This window comes from Bubalus kerabau, chromosome 4 (genome assembly GCF_029407905.1).
Source record: "Bubalus kerabau isolate K-KA32 ecotype Philippines breed swamp buffalo chromosome 4, PCC_UOA_SB_1v2, whole genome shotgun sequence".
Taxonomy (NCBI): Eukaryota; Metazoa; Chordata; class Mammalia; order Artiodactyla; family Bovidae; genus Bubalus; species Bubalus kerabau.
Window position 1 is genome coordinate 164933163 of NC_073627.1, and position 20442 is coordinate 164953604.

Consider the following 20442-nt stretch of genomic DNA (forward strand, 5'->3'; position numbering starts at 1 on the left):
TTAATGAGCTTTTAATGATTTGTTTATATAATAGCATTTCATATATGTAAAAATGCTTAGAAAAAATACACAGCAATACTCTGCAATGTCAGTAATTTTCTTCTGCATGCTAAGAGTGTGTGTGATTTTTTTTTCTAAGATAGGTATACATTTCTCTTAGAGATTGCCACAGATGCTAAATAAGTGAAGTCTAAGGGAACAAGCATACCACTTGGAAAACTTGCTTATTTTTATTGTCAACGTGGATGATGTTTTATGTTACATGATACACATGTATATGCCTATCTATGGATTACACTTTCTAAGTTTAGGGGGCATGAATTCATACAGCCATCATTTCTAAATAGTAAAGAGGATTATAAGTCTGCAGATGATGAAGAAATAGAAGTTTTCTGCAGGAGGTTATTCAGTGTGGTCTTTGTTTTCTCTGTTTCAGGTGCTGATAGTCTGCAGCACGGGACTGGCTGGGGTTATGCTGCTCAACTACCAACAGGATTACACAGTATGGGTGCTGCCTCTGATCATCGTCTGCCTCTTTGCTTTCCTAGTCGCCCATTGCTTCCTGTCCATTTATGAAATGGTAGTGGATGTTTTATTCTTGTGTTTTGCCGTTGATACAAAATACAATGATGGGAGCCCAGGCAGAGAATTTTATATGGATAAAGTACTGATGGTAAGTACTTCAAATGCCCTCTATTTCTTTGAGGATTAAAAATACTAATATAAATGTTGTAAAACATTCTCTATGTTTAATTCCCATTATATGCAACTGAGTAATTAAGAATTAATCTGTAGCACTCATGAATGAGGCTAGTCTTGGGGAAGTCAGGGAAGAAGACCCTTTTGGCAAGAATGAGACCATTTCAATCCACCTAGCTAGAGCAGTATCCCACTAAGAGTCCTGACTTCACATTGCTCCCTACTGCTCTCCTCGTCTCTGCAGTTAAATGAACTTACGTAGGCGTTTTTAGCCCTTGAAACTGCAATGTTGGACCACTCACGTCCTAAGTGCCTTTTCTGAATCAGGATTCAAAGAAGAAAAGTTTTATTTCCCGGGTTGTAGTGCCTACCTGTATTTCTCCATTCACTACTTTTCTAAATATTATTGCTGTCAACCTGTTAAAACTCTTTATCCTAGGTATGCCAAGCCAAATTGAGGATGTTTTGTAATGAATACAGATTATCAGACCCATGACTGGTAGATTGTATTGTTTTCCATTAGTCAAGATCCAAACCTTTACAAAGATAACATATTTTATAGTTACATAGCCTCTACAGCTTCCCTATATTAGAACCTCAGTTAAATGTTTTAAAAAATTTGGAAACCATATTAAAATGATTTAAATGCTAGGATCTATGTTAAATGCTACCAAATTAAAGATATTTTTAATAATACTTTGCTATTAATCTGTGAAATATTCCTATCTCAAGAATGAATAGTATTGAAGATTAAACATTAGACATTGAAATAACAAAACATCTTCCAGTAATATGGTTTATCCAGTTAAATCTAAAATAAATGTATTAATAAATAAGCTAGATTTTTTTCAATTTCAAAAATTCTAAATGATTCAACTGACCTATTTGGTACTCATTATCTCTGTTACTAAGAACATCACCAGCTACATTTTGGGCATTTTTATAATCTCAGTTATAATCCTAACTGATTATTCTCATCATTGAACTTGACTTAAGAGCACTGCATCTCTCTTGTGATTAAGGCATTTAGAAGGAGGGGTTTGTTTTGTTCTTTAAGCCGCTGATGAAAAACAGAGTAAAAAATACAGTTTTTCTCATTTTAGTTTTGTCTATAAGAATGATGAGGATATTGAATGAGGAAGTGCTCCATAAACTTTGACAGGATAGAAATGTTTCCTTAGGGGCATAATCCCATTTTAACTGCTTCTGACCAGCTGTTTCTGGTTGTTACTCCCTGTCTTCCTACTTTATGGAATAATTTCAAAGCCATATATAGACAATTTTTTTTAAGTAGTTTATTTCAGTTCTGTTCAGTTCAGTCGCTCAGTCGTGTCCAACTCTTTGCGACCTTATGCCTTGGTAAAAATAGTATGCTAAGTAGTGTGAATGCTTTCTTTTACCTCCTAGGGTTATTTTAAAGAGGGGGCTTAATGGAATAAAATGTTCTTGTTTCATTTATTTAGCCTTGATATGGAAAAAAGTAAAATAAGAAAACAAAATTCTAAGGGTGAGAAAATAGTCTTTTCTAAAAAACAAGAGTTATTTTCTCTTCCAGATAACTAAACATCTCTTTGAGTCTAAGTAAGATTGTCACGAGGAATGGCGGGAAAAAAGATTTTATATCAACAGCTTGCAGTCCGTACCCTCAAACTGAGCCATTCTTGTGTATGGTACCAAACACTATTTATTGCCGGTTTTTTTTAGGCCATCCGTTTGCCATTACTGAGTCAAACGTGTCAATATTCTTTAGAAATCATCTACTGTCTAAAGTCTGAAAGGACCTAAGAATTTATGTAATCTGGTTCCTGTTTTTCAGGAGTTTGTGGAAAACAGTAGGAAAGCAATGAAGGAAGCTGGTAAGGGAGGCGTTGCTGATGCCAGAGAGCTAAAACCGATGGTAGGTGGTGACGAGGGGGCAGCTGCCCTCCAGGAATTTCACTTTCTCTTCCTCTCTCTCTCTCTCTTCACTGACTGCACTTGTTCAGGAGAAGCTGTTGTGATCTGTATCACTCAGGACATGCTGCTCTTTCTGTTTGTGTGTTTACCCATCACTTGGATGGCGGAATTCTTGTCACAGCTGAGACCGCCCTCTGTAAAAGTAAGCTGAAAGGAACAGTGTTCATGGCGGGGGTAGGGGATCTCTTTGTCCCTGAGATGAACTTGGCAGTTTCCATTTTTTTTTTGTTTTTAGCTATCAGAGTTTAGTTTTCATGGGACTGAACATTTGGTTGTGCACTTGAACTGACAGTTTAATACTTATCATTTTAGAAGTGATGATAGCAATTCCTTTCAACTTGCTGAAATTCATATTTCTCCCCCTTTTTAATATTGGTTTGTTTATGTTACTGTCTTCTCCCCTTTGCTGACTTTTTCTTCTGTTGCCTGGACTGTACTTTCTTTGTTTCTTAAGCGATTTTTCAGTAGCAAACAAGGCTATTTCCATCCACACCCACATTCCCACTCAGTAAGACAATCTGGTCTTCTCCAGCCTCAGCTTAATTGTGAGAAAGATAAATGATCTCTGGTCAGTGATATATATAACCACTGAAAAAAGCAACTTAAAGTTAACCAGTGAAAGAGAATCCTGAGTAGCTTTTCCAACACATATTCTTACCGCTGCATAATGACAGATGTCTTTAGCTATATTGGTCTAATTACTGCTTGTATTACAAATGTATTCTTCCTAAATAGCATGTTTATTTCAAAATATTATATAATTGCCTACATCCTTAAAACAGTTAATTTAAAATAACATGCCTTCCAATTGCATATAATGTCCCAAGAAAGGTAAGGTAAGGATTCTTTTGTCTTTCTTCTTTATACTTTAATAAATGGTTTGGGTTATAAGTCTCTAATTTAAGAAATAGATAGTTTAAAACAAGTCCATTTAAGTATGTAGGAATAGAGGAGATGGGTTCATGGCAGAGGTACATGTTTATACAAAATAATTGCGTAGTCAACCTGCATTAAAACCTCACAGAATGTTTAGACATAAACTCTTCTCTATAACCCCATCTGTTGCCTGTTTCAGTGTTGCTCTTAATAGCATTGATGATGATAAAATCAAAACTTCAACACTTATAGTCCCAAGGCACAGGTTGCTCTAATCATAATTAAAAAGATCTAGAATGTCCATATAAACTCTTAGTTTTAAGTGTGCATCAGCCAGAACTAGATGAACAGGGAAGGGGCGCTAATCACCAGTTTCTCCTTTGAGGAACCTCACCTTCCTACCCTTTCTTTCTGCATCCCCTTTACTTCACGTAGCCTGAGGGGGTTGAAGTGAAAATGCTGCCAACTCCAAGGTGGTCTGGAAAAAAGAGGAAGGCTTCCTTCCTGCCACTGCTTGGTTGTCCTAATTGTTCAGAAAATAAGGTTTCAAACCTAAAACTTTTAAAAGACACATACCATCTTAAAATGTAAACTCTCCCCTCTTTTCTCTCCTATCAGTGGTTGAAGCTTACATTAAATCATTCTTCAGTGATAAGTGTTTAAAGAAAGGGAGAAATAATTAGAAGTTTAGCACTAGCTACTCTGACCATGAGCTAGCAGGTATTTCTGTATTATTCCTGGGGGAAAGATAGCTGACTTGTGGCATACCAGAATGCAAATATATCTTCTCTTACCTAGACCCCTCATTCATAGGTATTAGTACTAGGAGAATTGCCTACATTATGTGGCATTCTACTAGAAGCCAAAAATGTAGAAAGGGTTTTTTCCCCTTAATATTAGTTTCAGTTTTGAATTAATATCCCTTAATTCAGAAACTGCATTGAACTCTTCATTCTGCTTTTACTTTATGTTGTTCACTGGTTTATTGCTTGCAGATTAATGACAAAGCCCTCTGCTATGTATCCAAATACATCTTTTATGTGGGTTGTTTTTCTGGTGCTTTGTACACTGTAGCATTTGATCTGTAAGAATGATATTTTAAGTGGTTCAAAAAGTCCCTGTGAGAGAAGTGTGAATTGTTGTTCACAGCATAGTTAAATCTTTTAACTTTTAAATCTTTCATCAGCACCTCTGCTTCTTCTTTTCTTTTGTAGTATGCATGATAAGAGTTGACCCCAACTACCACCAGCATCTTGTGTATGTCCCTAAAGAATTATCTGAGAAATTCCCTCCTATAGTTTGGGGCTTGGTTGAATTTAGGATTGCTTGTTTGTATTTGCTTGGTTTAATTCACATGTTGTTCCCTTAGATGAAAGTTCTGTTAACAGACCATCATCTGTAGAAACACTGCTGTTCAAGTTCACTGTCTTTCTCTTTAATGCAATAGTTTAATATAAGAGGGCTTTTTAGTCTATAAAATAATGTGCAGAAATCTAAGGTTTAAATATTTACTTTTGACAGGGGATCACTGAACTAAATATCAGTTCAGTTCAGTTCAGTCGCTAAGTCGTGTCCGAATCTTTGCGACCCCATGAATCGCAGCATGCCAGGCCTCCCTCTCCATCACCAACTCCCGGAGTTCACTCAAACTCATGTCCATCAAGTCCATGATGCTATCCAGCCATCTCATCCTCTGTTGTCCCCTTCTCCTCTTACCCCCAATCCCTCCCAGCATCAGGGTCTTTTCCAATGAGTCAACTCTTTGCAAGAGGTGGCTAAAGTATTGGAGTTTCAGCTTTGGCATCAGTCCTTCCAATGAACACCCAGGACTGATCTCCTTTAGGATGGACTGGTTGGACCTCCTTCCAGTCCAAGGGACTGTCAAGAATCTTCTCCAACACCACAATTCAAAAGCATCAATTCTTCAGCACTCAGCTTTCTTCACAGTCCAACCGTCACATCCATACATGACCACTGGAAAAACCATAGCCTTGACTAGACGGACCTTTACTTCCAATTTTCCTATTAGACTTGAGAGACAGCCTCACTAGTTAAGGAAACTTTGAAGGTTTGTAAGGTCTTTCTATAAATCTTTGAAAATTAATTTAGAAAAATTTACCAAATATGATGAGGTTTAAGAAAAAGATATTCTGGCCTTCTGTTTTTTGTCATACAGGAGAAACTTATAGAGAAAATGGAGGGAAAAACCTGAGCACTAGAGCAGTGTAAACTAGAGATGAATTCTCTGCCTATCTTAAAGATAACCCAGAGGGAAATGTGAATTTCAATAGGAATTTAAGCCCCTGGAATTTAGGTTCAGGGGAGAAGGATTCTCAATCCATTTTGCTTTATTGCCATTTGTGACCATCTGTGTATTTGTTACATCATTCATGATCTCCTTTTAATGATAACTGTCTAAGATTATACTCTGTATGACTTTGTTTTCTAGGCTTCGGGAGCAAGTTCTGCTTGAACCTAGCTGATCGTTATGGAACCCATTGACATTCCAAAACAATATATACACATAACTATGTATTTGTGTGTGTGGGTGTGTGTATATATGTATATGTATGTGTGTATATATATGTATACGTATATACACACACACACATAATCAGCCAAAATCAGAGAAAAGGAACAGGGATTTAATACCTTTTTTATGCTTATTTTTGTCAAACATGTACTCCTTTCATACGGGTGGCTTTTACAAGGCAACTGCCATCATTTAATGTTTTCAATTGTAATTGTCTTAATGGAAATGTTAAGATTCATATCTGATTAACATTTTTAATAACTTAGAGGAGATTTTAACTTTAGTTATTTAAATTAGGTAAAATTATTGTACTGAATCCTCTGTCTAAAGTTTATTCAGGGGTGATTTCCCTGTTGTGTGCATAAAATCAAGACCTTATTTTACTGATGCATAAGTCCTAGTGGGACGAGACTAGGCATATGCTTTCAGGTTAATAAGGACTTACTCCAATCAGTTTTCCCCGATCAAAGAAGCCATGTCATTTTCCTTTTAGAAACATACAAGTGGACCCAATTTGGGAATTTTCATAATAGCTCATGCATTTGTCAGCCAACATTAAAAAGTAACCAACTCCTCAGGTATTTGTAGTTTACCCTAATGCTTCTATAAAGAGAGTAGGTAAAAAAGAAAAGGGTAGATAATCTTTCTTATGCAAACTTTTTTCTTACATTTTGTCTTTCTTTCTTTTGATGTTAGTAGCATCCTCCACACATTCGTGTGCCTGATTTGAAAGGAAGCTGGGGCACCCAGCAAGTTTAGCCTTTACGTTTCTGTATATTGGTTTGCAGAGTAAATAATGCTGGGAGGAATAAAAAAGGGAGAGACACATGGAACACAAAGCATTGAAAATTCCGGTGCTTGGGCTTCTGCTTCAGAGGAACCCTAGTGGCTTAGAGCTAAACGGCCATTTTATTCAAATGCTTGCTGTAAAATCTTAAAAACATACTGGCAGGTGCTCCTCTTCTTGGCAATTCATTAAGTATCCAGAATTCTACAATGTTTAACTGAAGGATTGGTTAACGTTTTGATCCTCAAGTGTTGAACGTTCTTTGTGTTTGGGGATGGGTTTTGGGTTTTGGGGGGTTTTTTAATTCCTGAAGCTTACCAGATATGAATGGCTAATATTCCATTGTTCTGCTTATTGTAATGGTGAATGCTTTAAGAAAAAAAAAGTGTAATTTGCTAAGAATAATTCATGATCTGTTTATGCGATAACTCCTTTTTGTTACAATTTTTTTAAAAAAAGCTATTTTTGTTAATGTAAAGTAAATATTTCAGAGCAGATTTTTTAAACTTATTGCACTAAATACAGGCTCTGTACAAAATAAAAAAAGAAAAGCCTCAGCATTTTATCATTCCATGGAAGGAGAATCTTTTGAAAGAAAGCATTGCCTCCTACCAGAATTAGAAAATGAATTAGACCGGTATTATGGAAATACATACAATTAATGTCACTAGGGCTTAATAAGCAGCTGTTTGCTAATGTGCTTCCTTTCAAAGGGTTGGACCTTTAAATTGCTGCAAAAGGTAAATTGTACTTTTTTTTTTAAGTATCCGTGTTCTTTAGCTAGGCTAAAATTTGCTAAATGCCTTGGTTTCTTTTCAAAGCTCATGTAATATTTCTGATTTTTCAGAATATTTGCAATAAGAGTCTGGAATTAAAAAAAAAAAAAGAAACAAGAGCTCATGTCTTGGCAAGATCATGGAAAAGAACATTATGAGAGTAGCTAATTTGAAACAATAATTCTCCAGAAGTTAACATCTAACATCTGATGTCACTAAATGGTATCATTGTGCTCTTTTATATCATTTGAAATGGAATAAATATAATCATGTAATTAATCATCCAAATAGGTGAGAGAGCAAATCATGTAAGAAAATTTAGCATACCTTCTGTTTCATAGCCACACAGATTATGGACATTAAGAAACATTGGGAACTAAATTTAGAATTGGCAAAAGTCTAGAAGATGGGTATCAAAACAGAAGACATTCCAGACGCTAGTTATTTTAGGAGGTGTCCCTCCAAAGTGACCTGCTGGAAGTCTTGCATTTGGAAATTAGGTTCTGCTCACTTGGACATCCCGGCACCATGGACTCTTGCTGCTCCCTGTTCCGTATGCTCGCAATCTCAGCTATTTGGAAGCCACCAGGAATGCTTTCTAATTATCATTTGCAACTAGAACTGTAATCAGAAAGAAATTTTGTATTTTTGTATAACTGGATTGTGTGCCATTTTATATAACAGGTCCTGTTTTACAAATAAATTTTGTTTTACTAACATTGTGTTTAGAAATTATGATCTATGTGTAACCATGTCATTTGTGTTCCAAATTAATTGCCAGCCTGTTTCCCCTTCAGTAAATGTGTGTGCCATCCAGGTAGATATATGCAGATGTGCATATATTATTATGCACAGGCATAATATTACACAGGCACACACAGAGAGATATTTGATTTATAGAATATCACTCTCTCGTGAGCTTCATTCCTTGAGGCATTTTAGAAAGACTCACAGAGGCTTTTTAGCAATATTTGAATGTTTTGAGGTTATGTTTGGATAGTCCTGCTGCCGCTTTCATTCATCACGAGTCATTCCTCAGCTGGCTCTGGGCTGCCTTACTGCTATTTGCTCCCTGCCTCCCTCTCTGCCCAAGTGAGAAGAATAGATGAAAAACAAAAATTATCTGTGAAATGTGGTTACCTGAATACTTTTATAAACCACTGACTCTGTGTTGTGGTTTTTGTCTCTTTCTGTGGTGTAGCTTCAAAAGCATGTTCAGGACACCTATTTCCAGAGTTGTAGTGAGCGTTCTATCTCGTCAAGGGTAATCACAGTGAGAAGAGAATCATAATTGTTGCTGCCATTGGAAAATTCAGGCTCTGGTGCCTGATTCAGACTTTCTGGGCTCCTGCCTAAAGATTAAGCTCTGCTGTATATGATAGGGAAGGGAAAAGGTTATATTTCAGTATAAATCCGAGAGACCCATCTTCTATGGGAGGCTTACCAGTACATTAGGTAAACATTAGGAATTTAGCTAGAGCACTGAGATTGTATAATCCTTGCAAGGATGAGCACAGCTCAAAGCAGGTTGTTCCTTTAAACCATTTAATGCAGTGTTTAATGTTTAAGGATTAGAGCTTTTATCCTATCCTATTGCATAATTAAGTCCTAAGTTACTGCAGTTTAAGTAGCTTAACTGTATGTTGGTCCCCAACTTTTTCCATTATGGTTGAGGAGGGGGCACTCACTGAGTCTATTTAAAAGTTATGTGGCAAATAAGTTTTCCCTTTGTACAGATGCTCCCTCTTATTTTTTTCTTTTTTCAGCGAAAGGCATTAAGCTGCCAGTTCCCAATATCACTGATCTTGGTCTGCCAAGGGCTGTGTTTTCTTCCAGGGCAGTTTCAGGATTTCACCCCGCTAGAGGGTAGTGAGGAGATGACTCCTTCCTGTAGTGTGGTCCTGAACCGCTTGAAACCAGAGTAAGGCTCCTCCCACCCTCTCCCTTACTACAGATACTAAATATTCATGAGGCCGTATTAATGCCCCTAAGGCCCAGACCGTTTCCACCAAGCACCACTACTAGCTAATAAAGACCACTGAAAAGCCTTCAGTGTAGAGTTCTGGGGTCATTCCCAAAACTAGAGCTGATGGTTATGGTGACCTGAATGTTTTATTTTATTTTTGATCAGTAACCTCACTTGAATTTTTGGAGTTTCCAATAGCCTTAACATAACCTCTGAAATGTTTCCTTCAGAAAGGTCTTTATAAGTTTTCAGTAAGTTTTCTACTGCTTTTTTTCTTCTTTTTTTACTGTTACTTAAAAAAATAAAAATGAAATCCCCAGAGTGTGGAGACTTATCAGTGTACCTGCCACAGTTAATTTCTGTATTCTCTTCATATATTCCATCTGACAAATGAAAAGTGCACTATAATGGCTTGCCTAGAGTTGTTAAGATGTGGTCTGTGGATATATATTAGAAAATTGTGAGTTCATAAGCAAATGCATAAAGCAGAGCTTTGTGTATTATAAATTCACAATGTAGAATGCCTTTTGCTTTAAATGCATATTCATGTATCTTTCTGTACTAAGGAATACATGTTGGCCCATTTGAAAAGTAGTCTTTCTTCATAGACAGTGGCTGCTTTTAGAATTAGCTCATCTTTTTCATGGCACACAGCCCAAATTGTGAAAAAGCAGAATCCTTGAATGTGCCAAGAAAAAATATAAAGCTGGCAAACTTAGAAAACAAAATAAAAAGCATGTTGTATACACTTAAAAATTTTAAATAGCATGTTTTCCCCCTTCATGTTTCATAAATTTGAGTCAAATTCTTATTCTCCCAAGTTTTAATTGAGGGAAATTTTAATCCAAGATTTAAATCTTTGAAGGTATCTTTCTTATAAAAAACTTCAATACAAAGTTTTTAAACTTGAGAATTTCTGTGGAAAACCTTTTCTATGGAAATACTACAGTACCCTCTCTTCCTCCCCATATCCTTTTTATATGTGCAAAAACAGACAAATTGTGCTTCCGTTTTGGTATCACAGGAACACTTATCACTTTTCTAAATTAGATAAGGATTTAAGTTTGGTATTTTCTAAAGGAATTCATTAGTAAATTTGTAAAAAAAAGATATGCAGTTGTTAGGGACCCAAATATTAGGCTATTTTTTTCAGTTTTGATACTCAGTTTTACAGCATGAATGATTTCCTGAGAAGTAACACTGTAGACCAGGGAATTCAGAATAGTAAAGCATTCAAGTAACTCATAGTCTAGTCAAGATCTAGCTGAACATCAAAAAGTTGTAATTTCCAAATGTTTCAGAAATCTCTCACTTTTATTTGTTAAGACATGAATTTAATATTTGATATTCAAAAGCAAGGGGCTTCCCAGGTGGCACTAGAGATAAGGAACCCGCCTGTCAATACAGGTAGACATGAGAGACACGAGTTTGATCCCTGCATTGGGAAGATCCCCTGGAGGAGGGCACGGCAACCCACTCCAGTTATTCTTGCCTGCAGAATCCCATGGACAGAGGAGCTTGGTGGGCTATGGTCCATAGGGTCGCAAAGAGTCATACACGACTGAAGTGGCTTGGCACGCACGCACTCAAAAGCAGGTTTGTAATCTTTTGCGGGGACCAAGGGGCCCTTTGAGAAGCTTATGGAAGGAATGAACTATCTCTCTCTCAAAATCTCATGGCCTACCTATGAATATTTAAAATACTGGTAGAATTTCAGGACCCTCAGACTGCCAGCCTCCACCTGACCCCCTTAGAGCCTGATGAACACAAGTCAGAGGCTACTCTAAAGTTGGTTTGTGTTTTGAAATGAAGTAGTGATTAGGCCTCCAGTGAAGATACTTTTAAGGTGGTACTTATCAATTTCATACGTGGAATCATCCTTTTTTTAATTGAAGTATAGTTGATTTACAATGTTGTGTTAATTTCTGCTATACAATAAAGTGATTCAGATAGAAATATTTTTAAAAATTATTTTCCATTATGGTTTATCATAGGATACTGAATATAGTTCTCTGATACAGTAGGACCTTGTTGTCTGGACTCATTTTTTTTTATAGCTTGAAAACTTTAATTTAGTACCAGCTTTGAAAGTAAAAATCACACCAATGTGAATGAAAAACAGGACGATCAACACTGAATTTCCAAGATTTCCTTCTTTGAATGTGTGAGGATGTCTGTGTCCTGGGATGAATTTTTGGCAAGGTACCAAATTATTTACAATGGACAAGAAAATCCAAAAGGAAATAAATAGGGAATCTCTATAATTATCCATCTACCAAAACACTAGATTCTTTAACATTGTCGCTTAGATGTGACATTTCTGGCATAGTGTTAACAGTAGATCTCTGTCTAAAAATAGATCTCAGTCAACATGACTGAGAACATTTGAAGACGATAAATGAGCAACCTCACTGTAGTTCATAGTTGACAATTTTTAGTGGCAGATGCTGAGGGGAGAAATTTAAAGGTTGCTTTTCTCTAAGCATTAAATCGGGGGGCAGGGGGAGGTGTTTCCTCCCATTTTGAGTGGTTTTCAGTCACCACTAGAGCCGCCTTGGACCACTGCCAATGGGACTGTGCTTCTACTGCCCGCATTCACTTCACCTTCCTTCTTTAGAATTTCTTCACATCTACCCCCTTGGGCTACCCTGATAGCTCAGTTGGTAAAGAATCTGCCTGCAATGCAGGAGATCCCGATTTGATTCCTGGGTCAGGAGGATCCCCTGGAGAAGAAATATAGGCTACCCACTCCAGTATTCTTGGGCTTCCCTTGTGGTTCAGCTGGTAAAGAATCCACCTGCAATGAGGGAGACCTGGGATTGATCCCTGGGTTGGGAAGATCCCCTAGAGAAGGAAAGGCTACCCACTCCAGTATACTAGCCTGGAGAATTCCATGGACTGAATAGTCCATGGGGTCGCAAAGAGTTGGACATGACTGAGCAACTTCCACTTCACCCCCTTACTATTAAGAGTGCTGGAGGGTCCTCTGGGCCCTTGAAAAAGCAGGCAGACATCCTTAAAAGAGTCTGAAGTTATTCTAAGATTTGATTCCAGTGGTCATGACTTACAGTCAGACATCAAATATTACCTGTGTTTTCAAGCTGAAGATAGCAATGGAAATGTCACAACTGACTGGTGAAGAAAATAAAAATCAGGGACTTTGCCAATTGTCCAGTGGTTAAGACTCTGCATTTCCAATGCAAGCGCCCTGGGTCTGATCCCTGGTTGGGGAACTAAGGTCCCACTTGCCTGGGGTGCAGCCAAAGGCTAAAAAGGAAGTTAGCTCCCTTCCCCACCCCATAGCCCTAGAAGAGCTCTGCTGAAACTTCCACAATAGTGAAGAGAGACCACAGATGGAAGTTCCCATATTGGGTGGAAAAGGTCCTAAGTCCAGTGTAAGGATCCACATTTGATAACGCCTTTTTGTCATACAAGTGTGTGACCTAAAGGGGGAATGTCCTGATATTCACCTAGGAATCTGATCCACCCATCTCATCAACTCAGAAATTGGAGTTAGTTATTTTTTGAGGAAGATGTGTTAAACCATCCTATGTGATTAAGCATTGAGAAGACTTGAAAATGAAGGCACAGGACTGGAGTGAACTTCCTACCAGCATCCTGCAGACCATTCTACCTGCCACTAGAAAATGTGAGCACTTCCATCATTTACCATGCTGATCATTAGGCCAGAATTTTTTCAAAAATTGTTTGAAGTAGTTTAGAGGAATGAAACAATGCTAGGACAGCTTTGGAACTGATGGTTGAAGACAGAGACTGCTGAGTACATTTCCCCCATTCTCTGGGTTCTAGTAGTTGTTCTCAGAACTTTCTGGCCCTCTTGTTTTGGCTAATTTTGATTTTCAAAGACATCAGAGGGAGAAAGTTACCTTTCTTCCATTATGTCGCATTAGTACTACTAGACTATGATGTTTGTTGAGGTTTTCTTGATTTCTTCCATCCTATAAAAGAAGCTGGGAGCCCATAATGAAGTTTCAGTTATATTGTCTCAGAATATCCTTGATCACTGAGTGCATGTCTGGTAGATCTTATACCCGATGAAATTAATTCAGTGGGCTGTTGGCTGGTTTGGTTTGTTCAACCAACAAAAGAGTGGGGAGAAAAGTGTGGAGGGCACCTAACAATGGCAGGGGCTCTGGGAAAACAACCAAAGACAAAAGCATATCTTCTGAAGGCCAGAGGTCCAGCAAAGTACTTTGTAGCACAGCCTTCCTGAACTCCTGAGTTAGAACAGTCTCCTAGAATAAAGCAGCAAAGTTTGAAAGATCAGTCAGTGCCAGGGGACCTACTCTGAGCCTCACGTCCACTGTCAGATCCTGTCCAGTGTATGGGGTGATTTGAGCAAAACAGGCCCATCAGTGTGATTCAATGTCTCACTGCTTTGTGATCCACCATGAGAAGTATGTTGTGGTGCCACATATTTCTCAATCTGATGCCTTTTTTGTCTTTGGTTTTGTTTTGCCATTTGCATTCTTATTTCATAGTGTCACGATGAATTTTTGTATCGCGTTTGGTCTTTGTCCACTACAAACTGTAGGATCACAGTTAAGCCTTCCATGAATTCCCTGGTTCGGTATCTTTTACCTTAGCGTTATTTTGAGGGTTCCCCCACCCTTGTTATATTTCCTTATTCCAGTGCCACTACACTGTATGCAGGTGGGGAATAAACATGTAGGTGCTTGAACATGCCCCAGGAACACGGCCGTGGCCCTGCGGTATTTGTGGCTGTCGTTCTTGACACAGAATAGACTTTACAGAGGGTTGTGCTCTCAGAGGACTTAAAAATATGTATATTAAGCAATTAACTTTCTGGAGTTACCAAAACTTGCTGGGAAATTAACTTCCAAGAGCTCTGAATTGGATGGAATTCCATCTGGCTTCAGAGTACAATGAGCCAATATGAAATGGAGCTTTGAAATGTTTTCCTTGTGCAGAAATATGATCTAGAAACAAAAGTGCTGATCTAATGCTAAGTTTTCTGTGTACTAACTCAGTTGCCAGAATTATAATGAAAACTGTATTTTAGTCTAACAAATGTATAGAATTTTTTATGTAATAAATAAAATTTTATAGGAAATAATGTCATTGTCTGCTGTGTCATAACACTTTCCCATGCCCAGAGTTGTGATGAACAGTGTAGAGGAGGAAAAATAATTGTTCTCCATACCTGTCTGAGTTCTTAGCTGAGACTCTATAATAGAAGACAGGTTAACAAGAGGAAAACACACAGAAGTTTATTAACATGTATGCCTCATGTATACATGTGAGATACCCAGGGAAAAATGAGTAACTCCTCTAAGTGGCTTAGAATTCAAATTAAATACCATCCTAATAGGGAAAGGGGAGAGAGGATGCAGGCCTTTTGGGGGAGAGTAAATGATTTTTAGGAAAGATGGATGGGCCCTTAGAAGAATAGATGAGAGGCATGATAGCTTGTGACAAAGTGTGTCTGGGTGTGGTGTCAACTTCTAGTCTCTTCTGTGATAAGAGTCAATCTTCCCTGACTGATGAAACTCCTGAGAAAGCGATTTATGACATTTGAGTTCTTTTTAGAGAATCTGTCTAGGGAGATAAGGCGAGTTCAGAGAATGCCTTGGCCTGCATTTGCTGTTTTTCAAGTGCCTATAGCTCAAAATAATCAATATAACAAAACAGCATTTTCAAGGAAATGGCATGTCTTGAACTTCTGCAGTCATACTTTGGGGTGGCATATTCTGCTAACTCTGTGATAGAAAGTGAGAGTGGGCAACATCTTGTTTTCAAATTAGGTCAATATGCTGCAAGGGTGCTCTGGAATTCCCCAGCTATTTCTTTCTAGTGTGTCTCAGCCTGTTCTAGGATCCCTGAAGTATGAAGCATAAATGTAAATATACTAAGTAAAACCTAACTTCCAAAGTACGAAGTTCATCCATTGCCTGGCCAGCCTTCCTAGCTGGAGTCTGAGTCACTCTGAGTACGAAGTCTGAGTATGAAGATTGGAACTGAGTTCAATCACCGGGCAGAATGGAAAAGCCTCTTAGATAATGTTCGCCATGGAAAACACTCATTGTACTTGGTACAGTGCCCTGCACATAAATTGAAGCCTGGTGCTAAGTTGGTGAGTTGGTGAAACTGTGGTGTGCCAAAATTTAGGCAATAGCTGTGCCCCCATTAATGTTTGGAGAAAATCAAGCTTGTTTAAAACTAATCATATTTTAAATGATACTGGAGACTAAGGGTGTTTTTAAGTGGAAGGTTTTTTTACAGTACCGATAAATCCAATGTAATTTTGGATTTTTCTCCAGAGGCTGCTGCACAGACTGCTTTTCATTAGCAAATGTTGAGTAATGCCCAGATCATAGGCCTGGTTGTTGATCTCTACCACCTTGCCAAAAGGAGTTGTCATAGAACCTTGGTGAGGAGTCCTCAAATACTCCAGGTGTTTGAGATACCGAAGAATGTTAACCATTCTGGACTGTTCATTCTCTTTTGAGGGGCAGTAGTCTTGAAGCAGATTTGCACAATTCCTAGTTATATAGACTAGCTAGTGATTAAAGAGCCTGTGAAAAACCTCACATCTCCTGAAAGGTACCCAGAAATCTTTTCTCTCTGTTTGGCTATGAGAAGTATACTCTTTATTCAATCTCAAATTTTAGAAAATAAATAAAAATCTAGAGAGTCTCTTTTAGGAGGCATACTGCTTGTGCACTCTAGAGGAATATATAAGCTGTGATTGAAATTTCAGCTTCAAATAGTGCTCAAAGCTCCTGGAGGTGTTGAAAAGTTCAGAAAGAACCCAGAGTCCTATGAGGCCCTTTGAAAATGAAAGTGTTAGTCGCTCAGTTGTGTCGGACTCCTGCAACCCCATGGACTATAGCGGTTAGGCTTCTCTGTCCATGGAATTCTTCAGGCAAGAATACTGGAGTGGGTAGCCATACCCTTCTCCAGGAGATCTGCCCGACCCAGAATTACAACCCAGGTCTCCCACACTATAGGCAGATGTTTTACCATCTAAGCCACCAGGGAAGCCCCATGAGGCCCTTTGACCTCCTATTTTTGTCCAGGAGCTGTGGCAGTAACCCACGAGTCCAGGCCTCTTCACATTATTATTTTTAGTTGTTGCAAGTAGCAGTGAAGGTGAGGAATAGTTTGTGCCTTTAATTTGATTTTGTGCCTTCTTTACTGTCCAAATCCTGGGAAAAATAATTTTAGAACATGTACCTACGTTACATTTAGGCTTCCAGAAAATGCAAAGCTAAGCTCTTATGCCATTTCCTGGGCTTATCAGCAATTTCAATAGGCATCTTAGAGCTCTCTAGGTAGTTATAAGCTCCCTGGCCAGGTATGTCAGACCAGAGAGGTGACAGTAAGGAATTGTCTTCAAGGCAAAGCAAAAGGGCTTTCACTCAACCAAACTCATACTGTAACCTCACATTTGAAGACAGGATATTAGGGGTTTGTGTTTGATTTGTTCTATCTGCCAGAAGGGATTCTTCCAGCTGACAACAAAAAACAATTTTAATATGAAAATTTAGAAAAAAAATTTTTTTTAAAAACAGGCATGTGAAAATAGAGAAAAGGAGATTAGCTGTAAGAAACCCTAGACTGCCCATAAGATTAACTCCAAGTTTTCTGTCAGTCTTGTGAGGAGGACAACAAGAAAGGTACATAGTTTTAAATCTCTAATAAAAGGAAACATTAAATAGAACTTCAGTGGGAGGGACCAGGTAGGTACTAAAAATGTTCTGATCTTTAATGACTTGAAGTGATGTCTACAATATAGTCAATGTAAAAGGGCATAAAGCAATATTTATAGCATGATCTCATTTATGTAAAATCAATATGTTTATACATCTTTAAATGACTGAGGATATAATAGATGCTCTCTTAACCAATTCTATAGGCATTGCTTGTTGATTGATTAATTGAAAAATCTGGTTAAGGAGGAAAGTCATTTTAAAAGAAATGTTTTTTAAAACTACAACAAGTAAAAAATCATTGGCCAAGCTTTGACCTAAGTATTCGTTCTATATATGACACTTTAAGTCTTCTGAAGTTGTCTATTGTCTTTTTGGCAGCATTAAACATACCAATAATGTAAACCACCAAAAAAATGTAATAATGTGAAATATTGGTTTCTTTAAAATGGATCTAGAATTTAGAGATGCTGAATGATGCAGCAAGCTGAGTATAGACTGCTAGGTTTTTATTTCTTGCCAATGTTTATAATTCTCATGCACACTTAACTCAAGAGTGGTAGTTTTAGTATCTTTATAGAGTCTTTCCAACAGGGCTTCCCTGGTGGCTCAGATGGTAAAGAATCTGCACACAGTGTGGGAGACTAGGTTTGATCCTTGGGTCAGGAAGATCCCCTGGAGAAGGGGATGATAACCCACTCCAGTACTCTTGCCTGGAGAATACCAGGGACAGAGGAGCCTGGTGGGAGACAAAAATGACTGAGTGACTTTCACTTGCATAGAGTCTTCCCAAAGCATTCGCCTTAGCTTTCATAGAAATTACTCTCTTCATACTCATTGTTTTTTATCATATATGTAATATTTTAATAATCATACCATTTCAATAACCACAGAACATGGCATAATGTGTTGAAATAAACATACCTGACTCTTGCTAAGTACGGTCCGCTGATGCTGAGAACAGCACATAGGCTGTTCTCCTGGACCATTCAGTCTGCTATAGACATCAGCCAGCACATTCTACAGAGGACTGGAGGGTGTTAGTTAATCTGGAAATATGGTTAAGTGAGAGTCAGCTACTGCTCTTTTTACATCAAAATGAGAACAATGGTTATCTATCTCTGGGATGTGACATTAGGGTAATTTATTTTTCTTTGCTTATGTGTATTTAAATATTTAAAGTATTCCTCTATAGTTTTTTATCAGTGAACTAAAATGAACTGGAATGGATGAATTTAATTCATATAACCATTATATCTACTACTGTAGGCAAGAATCCTTTAGAAGAAATGGAGTAGCCATCATAGTCAACAAAAGAGTCCAGAATGCAGTACTTGGGTGCAGTCTCAAAAATGACAGGATGATCTACGTTCATTTCCAAGGCAAACCATTCCATATCATGATAATGCAAGTCTATGCCCCAACCACTAATGCCGAAGAGGCTGAAGTTGAAGGGTTCTATGATGACCTACAAGACCTTCTAGAACTAACACCAAAAAAAGATGTCCTTTTCATCATAGGGGACTGGAATGCAAAAGTAGGAAGTCAAGAGATACCTGGAGTAACAAGCTAGTTTGGCCTTGGAGTACAAAATGAAGCAGGGCAAAGGCTAGCAGAGTTTCTCCAAGAAAATGCACTGGTCACAGCAAACACCTTCTTTCAACAACACAAGAGACGACTCTACACATGGATATCACCAGTTGGTCAATACCAAAATCAAATGGATTATATTCTTTGCAGATGAAGATGGAGAAGCTCTATACAGTCAGCAAAAACAAGACCAAGAGCTGACTATGGCTCAGATCATGAACTCCTTATTGCAAAATTCAGACTTAAATTGAAGAAAGTAGGGAAAACCACAGACCATTCAGGTATGATGTAAATCAAATCCCTTACGATTATACAGTGGAAGTGACAAATAGATTCAAGGATTAGATCTGATAAACAGAGTGCCTGAAGAACTATAGATGGAGGTTCATGACATTGTACAGGAGGCAATGTTCAAGACCATGCCCAAGAGAAAGAAATGCAGCACGGCAAAATGGCTGTCTGAGGAGGCCTTACAAATAGCTGAGAAAAGAAGAGACGCTAAAGGCAAGGGAGAAAAGGAAAGATATACCCATCTGAATGCAAAGTTCCAAAGAATAGCAAGGGGAGATAAGAAAGCCTTCCTCAGTGATCAATGCAAAGAAATAGAGGAAAGCAATAGAATGGGAAAGACTAGAGATCTCTTCAAGAAAATCAGAGATGCCAAGGGAACATTTCATGCAAAGATGGTCTCAATAAAGGACAGGAGTGGTATGGACCTAACAGAAGCAGAAGATATTAAGAAGAGGTAGCCAGAATACACAGAAGAACTATACAAAAAAGATCTTAATGACCCAGATAACCACAATGGTGTGATCACTCACCTAGAGCCAGACATCCTGAAGTACAAAGTCAAGTGGGCCTTAGGAAGCATCACTAAGAACAAAGCTAGTAGAGGTGATGGAATTCCAGTTGAGCTATTTCAAATCCTAAAAGATGATGCTGTGAAAGTGCCACACTAGTATGCCAGCAAATTTGGAAAACTCAGCAATGGCCACAGGACTGGAAAAGGTCAGTTTTCATTCCAATCCCAAAGAAAGGCAATGCCAAAGAATGTTCAAAGTACCGCACAATTGTATTCATCTCTTATGTTAGCAAAGTAATGCTCAAAGTTCTCCAAGCCAGGCTTCAACAGTACGTGAACCAAGAACTCCAGTTGTTCAAACTGGATTTAGAAAAGGCAGAGGAACCAGAGATCAAATTGCCGCCATCTGCTGGATCATTGAAAAAGCAAGAGAGTTCCAGAAAAACATCTGCTTTATTGACTATGCCAAAGCCTTTGACTGTGTGGATCACAACAAACTGTGGAAAATTCTTTAAGTGATGGAAATCTCAGACCACCTGACCTGCCTCCTGAGAAATTTGTATGCAGGTCAAGAAGCAACAGTTAGAACGGGACATGGAACAATGGACTGGTTCCAAATTGGGAAAAGAGTCCATCAAACCTATATATTGACACCCTGCTTAACTTATATGCAGAGTACATCATGCAAAATACTGGGCTGGATAAAGCACAAGCTGATATCAAGATTGCTAGGAGAAATATCAATAACCTCAGGTATGCAGAT

At 38.1% G+C, this 20442-nt stretch overlaps 1 protein-coding gene across 5 annotated transcripts in view; it reads left to right on the forward strand.

The window, feature by feature from the left end:
• The window catches only part of SLC44A1 (solute carrier family 44 member 1), a 251700-nt gene that overhangs the window by 174929 nt on the left and 56329 nt on the right, over positions 1-20442 (forward strand). For 2 of the 5 annotated variants that reach the window (XM_055579208.1, XM_055579211.1), the window contains exons 14-16: positions 437-673; positions 2516-2596; positions 7699-8346. In XM_055579208.1, the coding sequence (XP_055435183.1) occupies positions 437-673; positions 2516-2596; positions 7699-7785 (405 nt within the window). In that variant the 3' untranslated portion in view covers positions 7786-8346. Of the gene's footprint in view, positions 1-436; positions 674-2515; positions 5953-5980; positions 8347-20442 lie in introns of those variants that run through there. The other 3 variants (XM_055579210.1, XR_008713846.1, XM_055579207.1) reach the window with 3 other exon arrangements.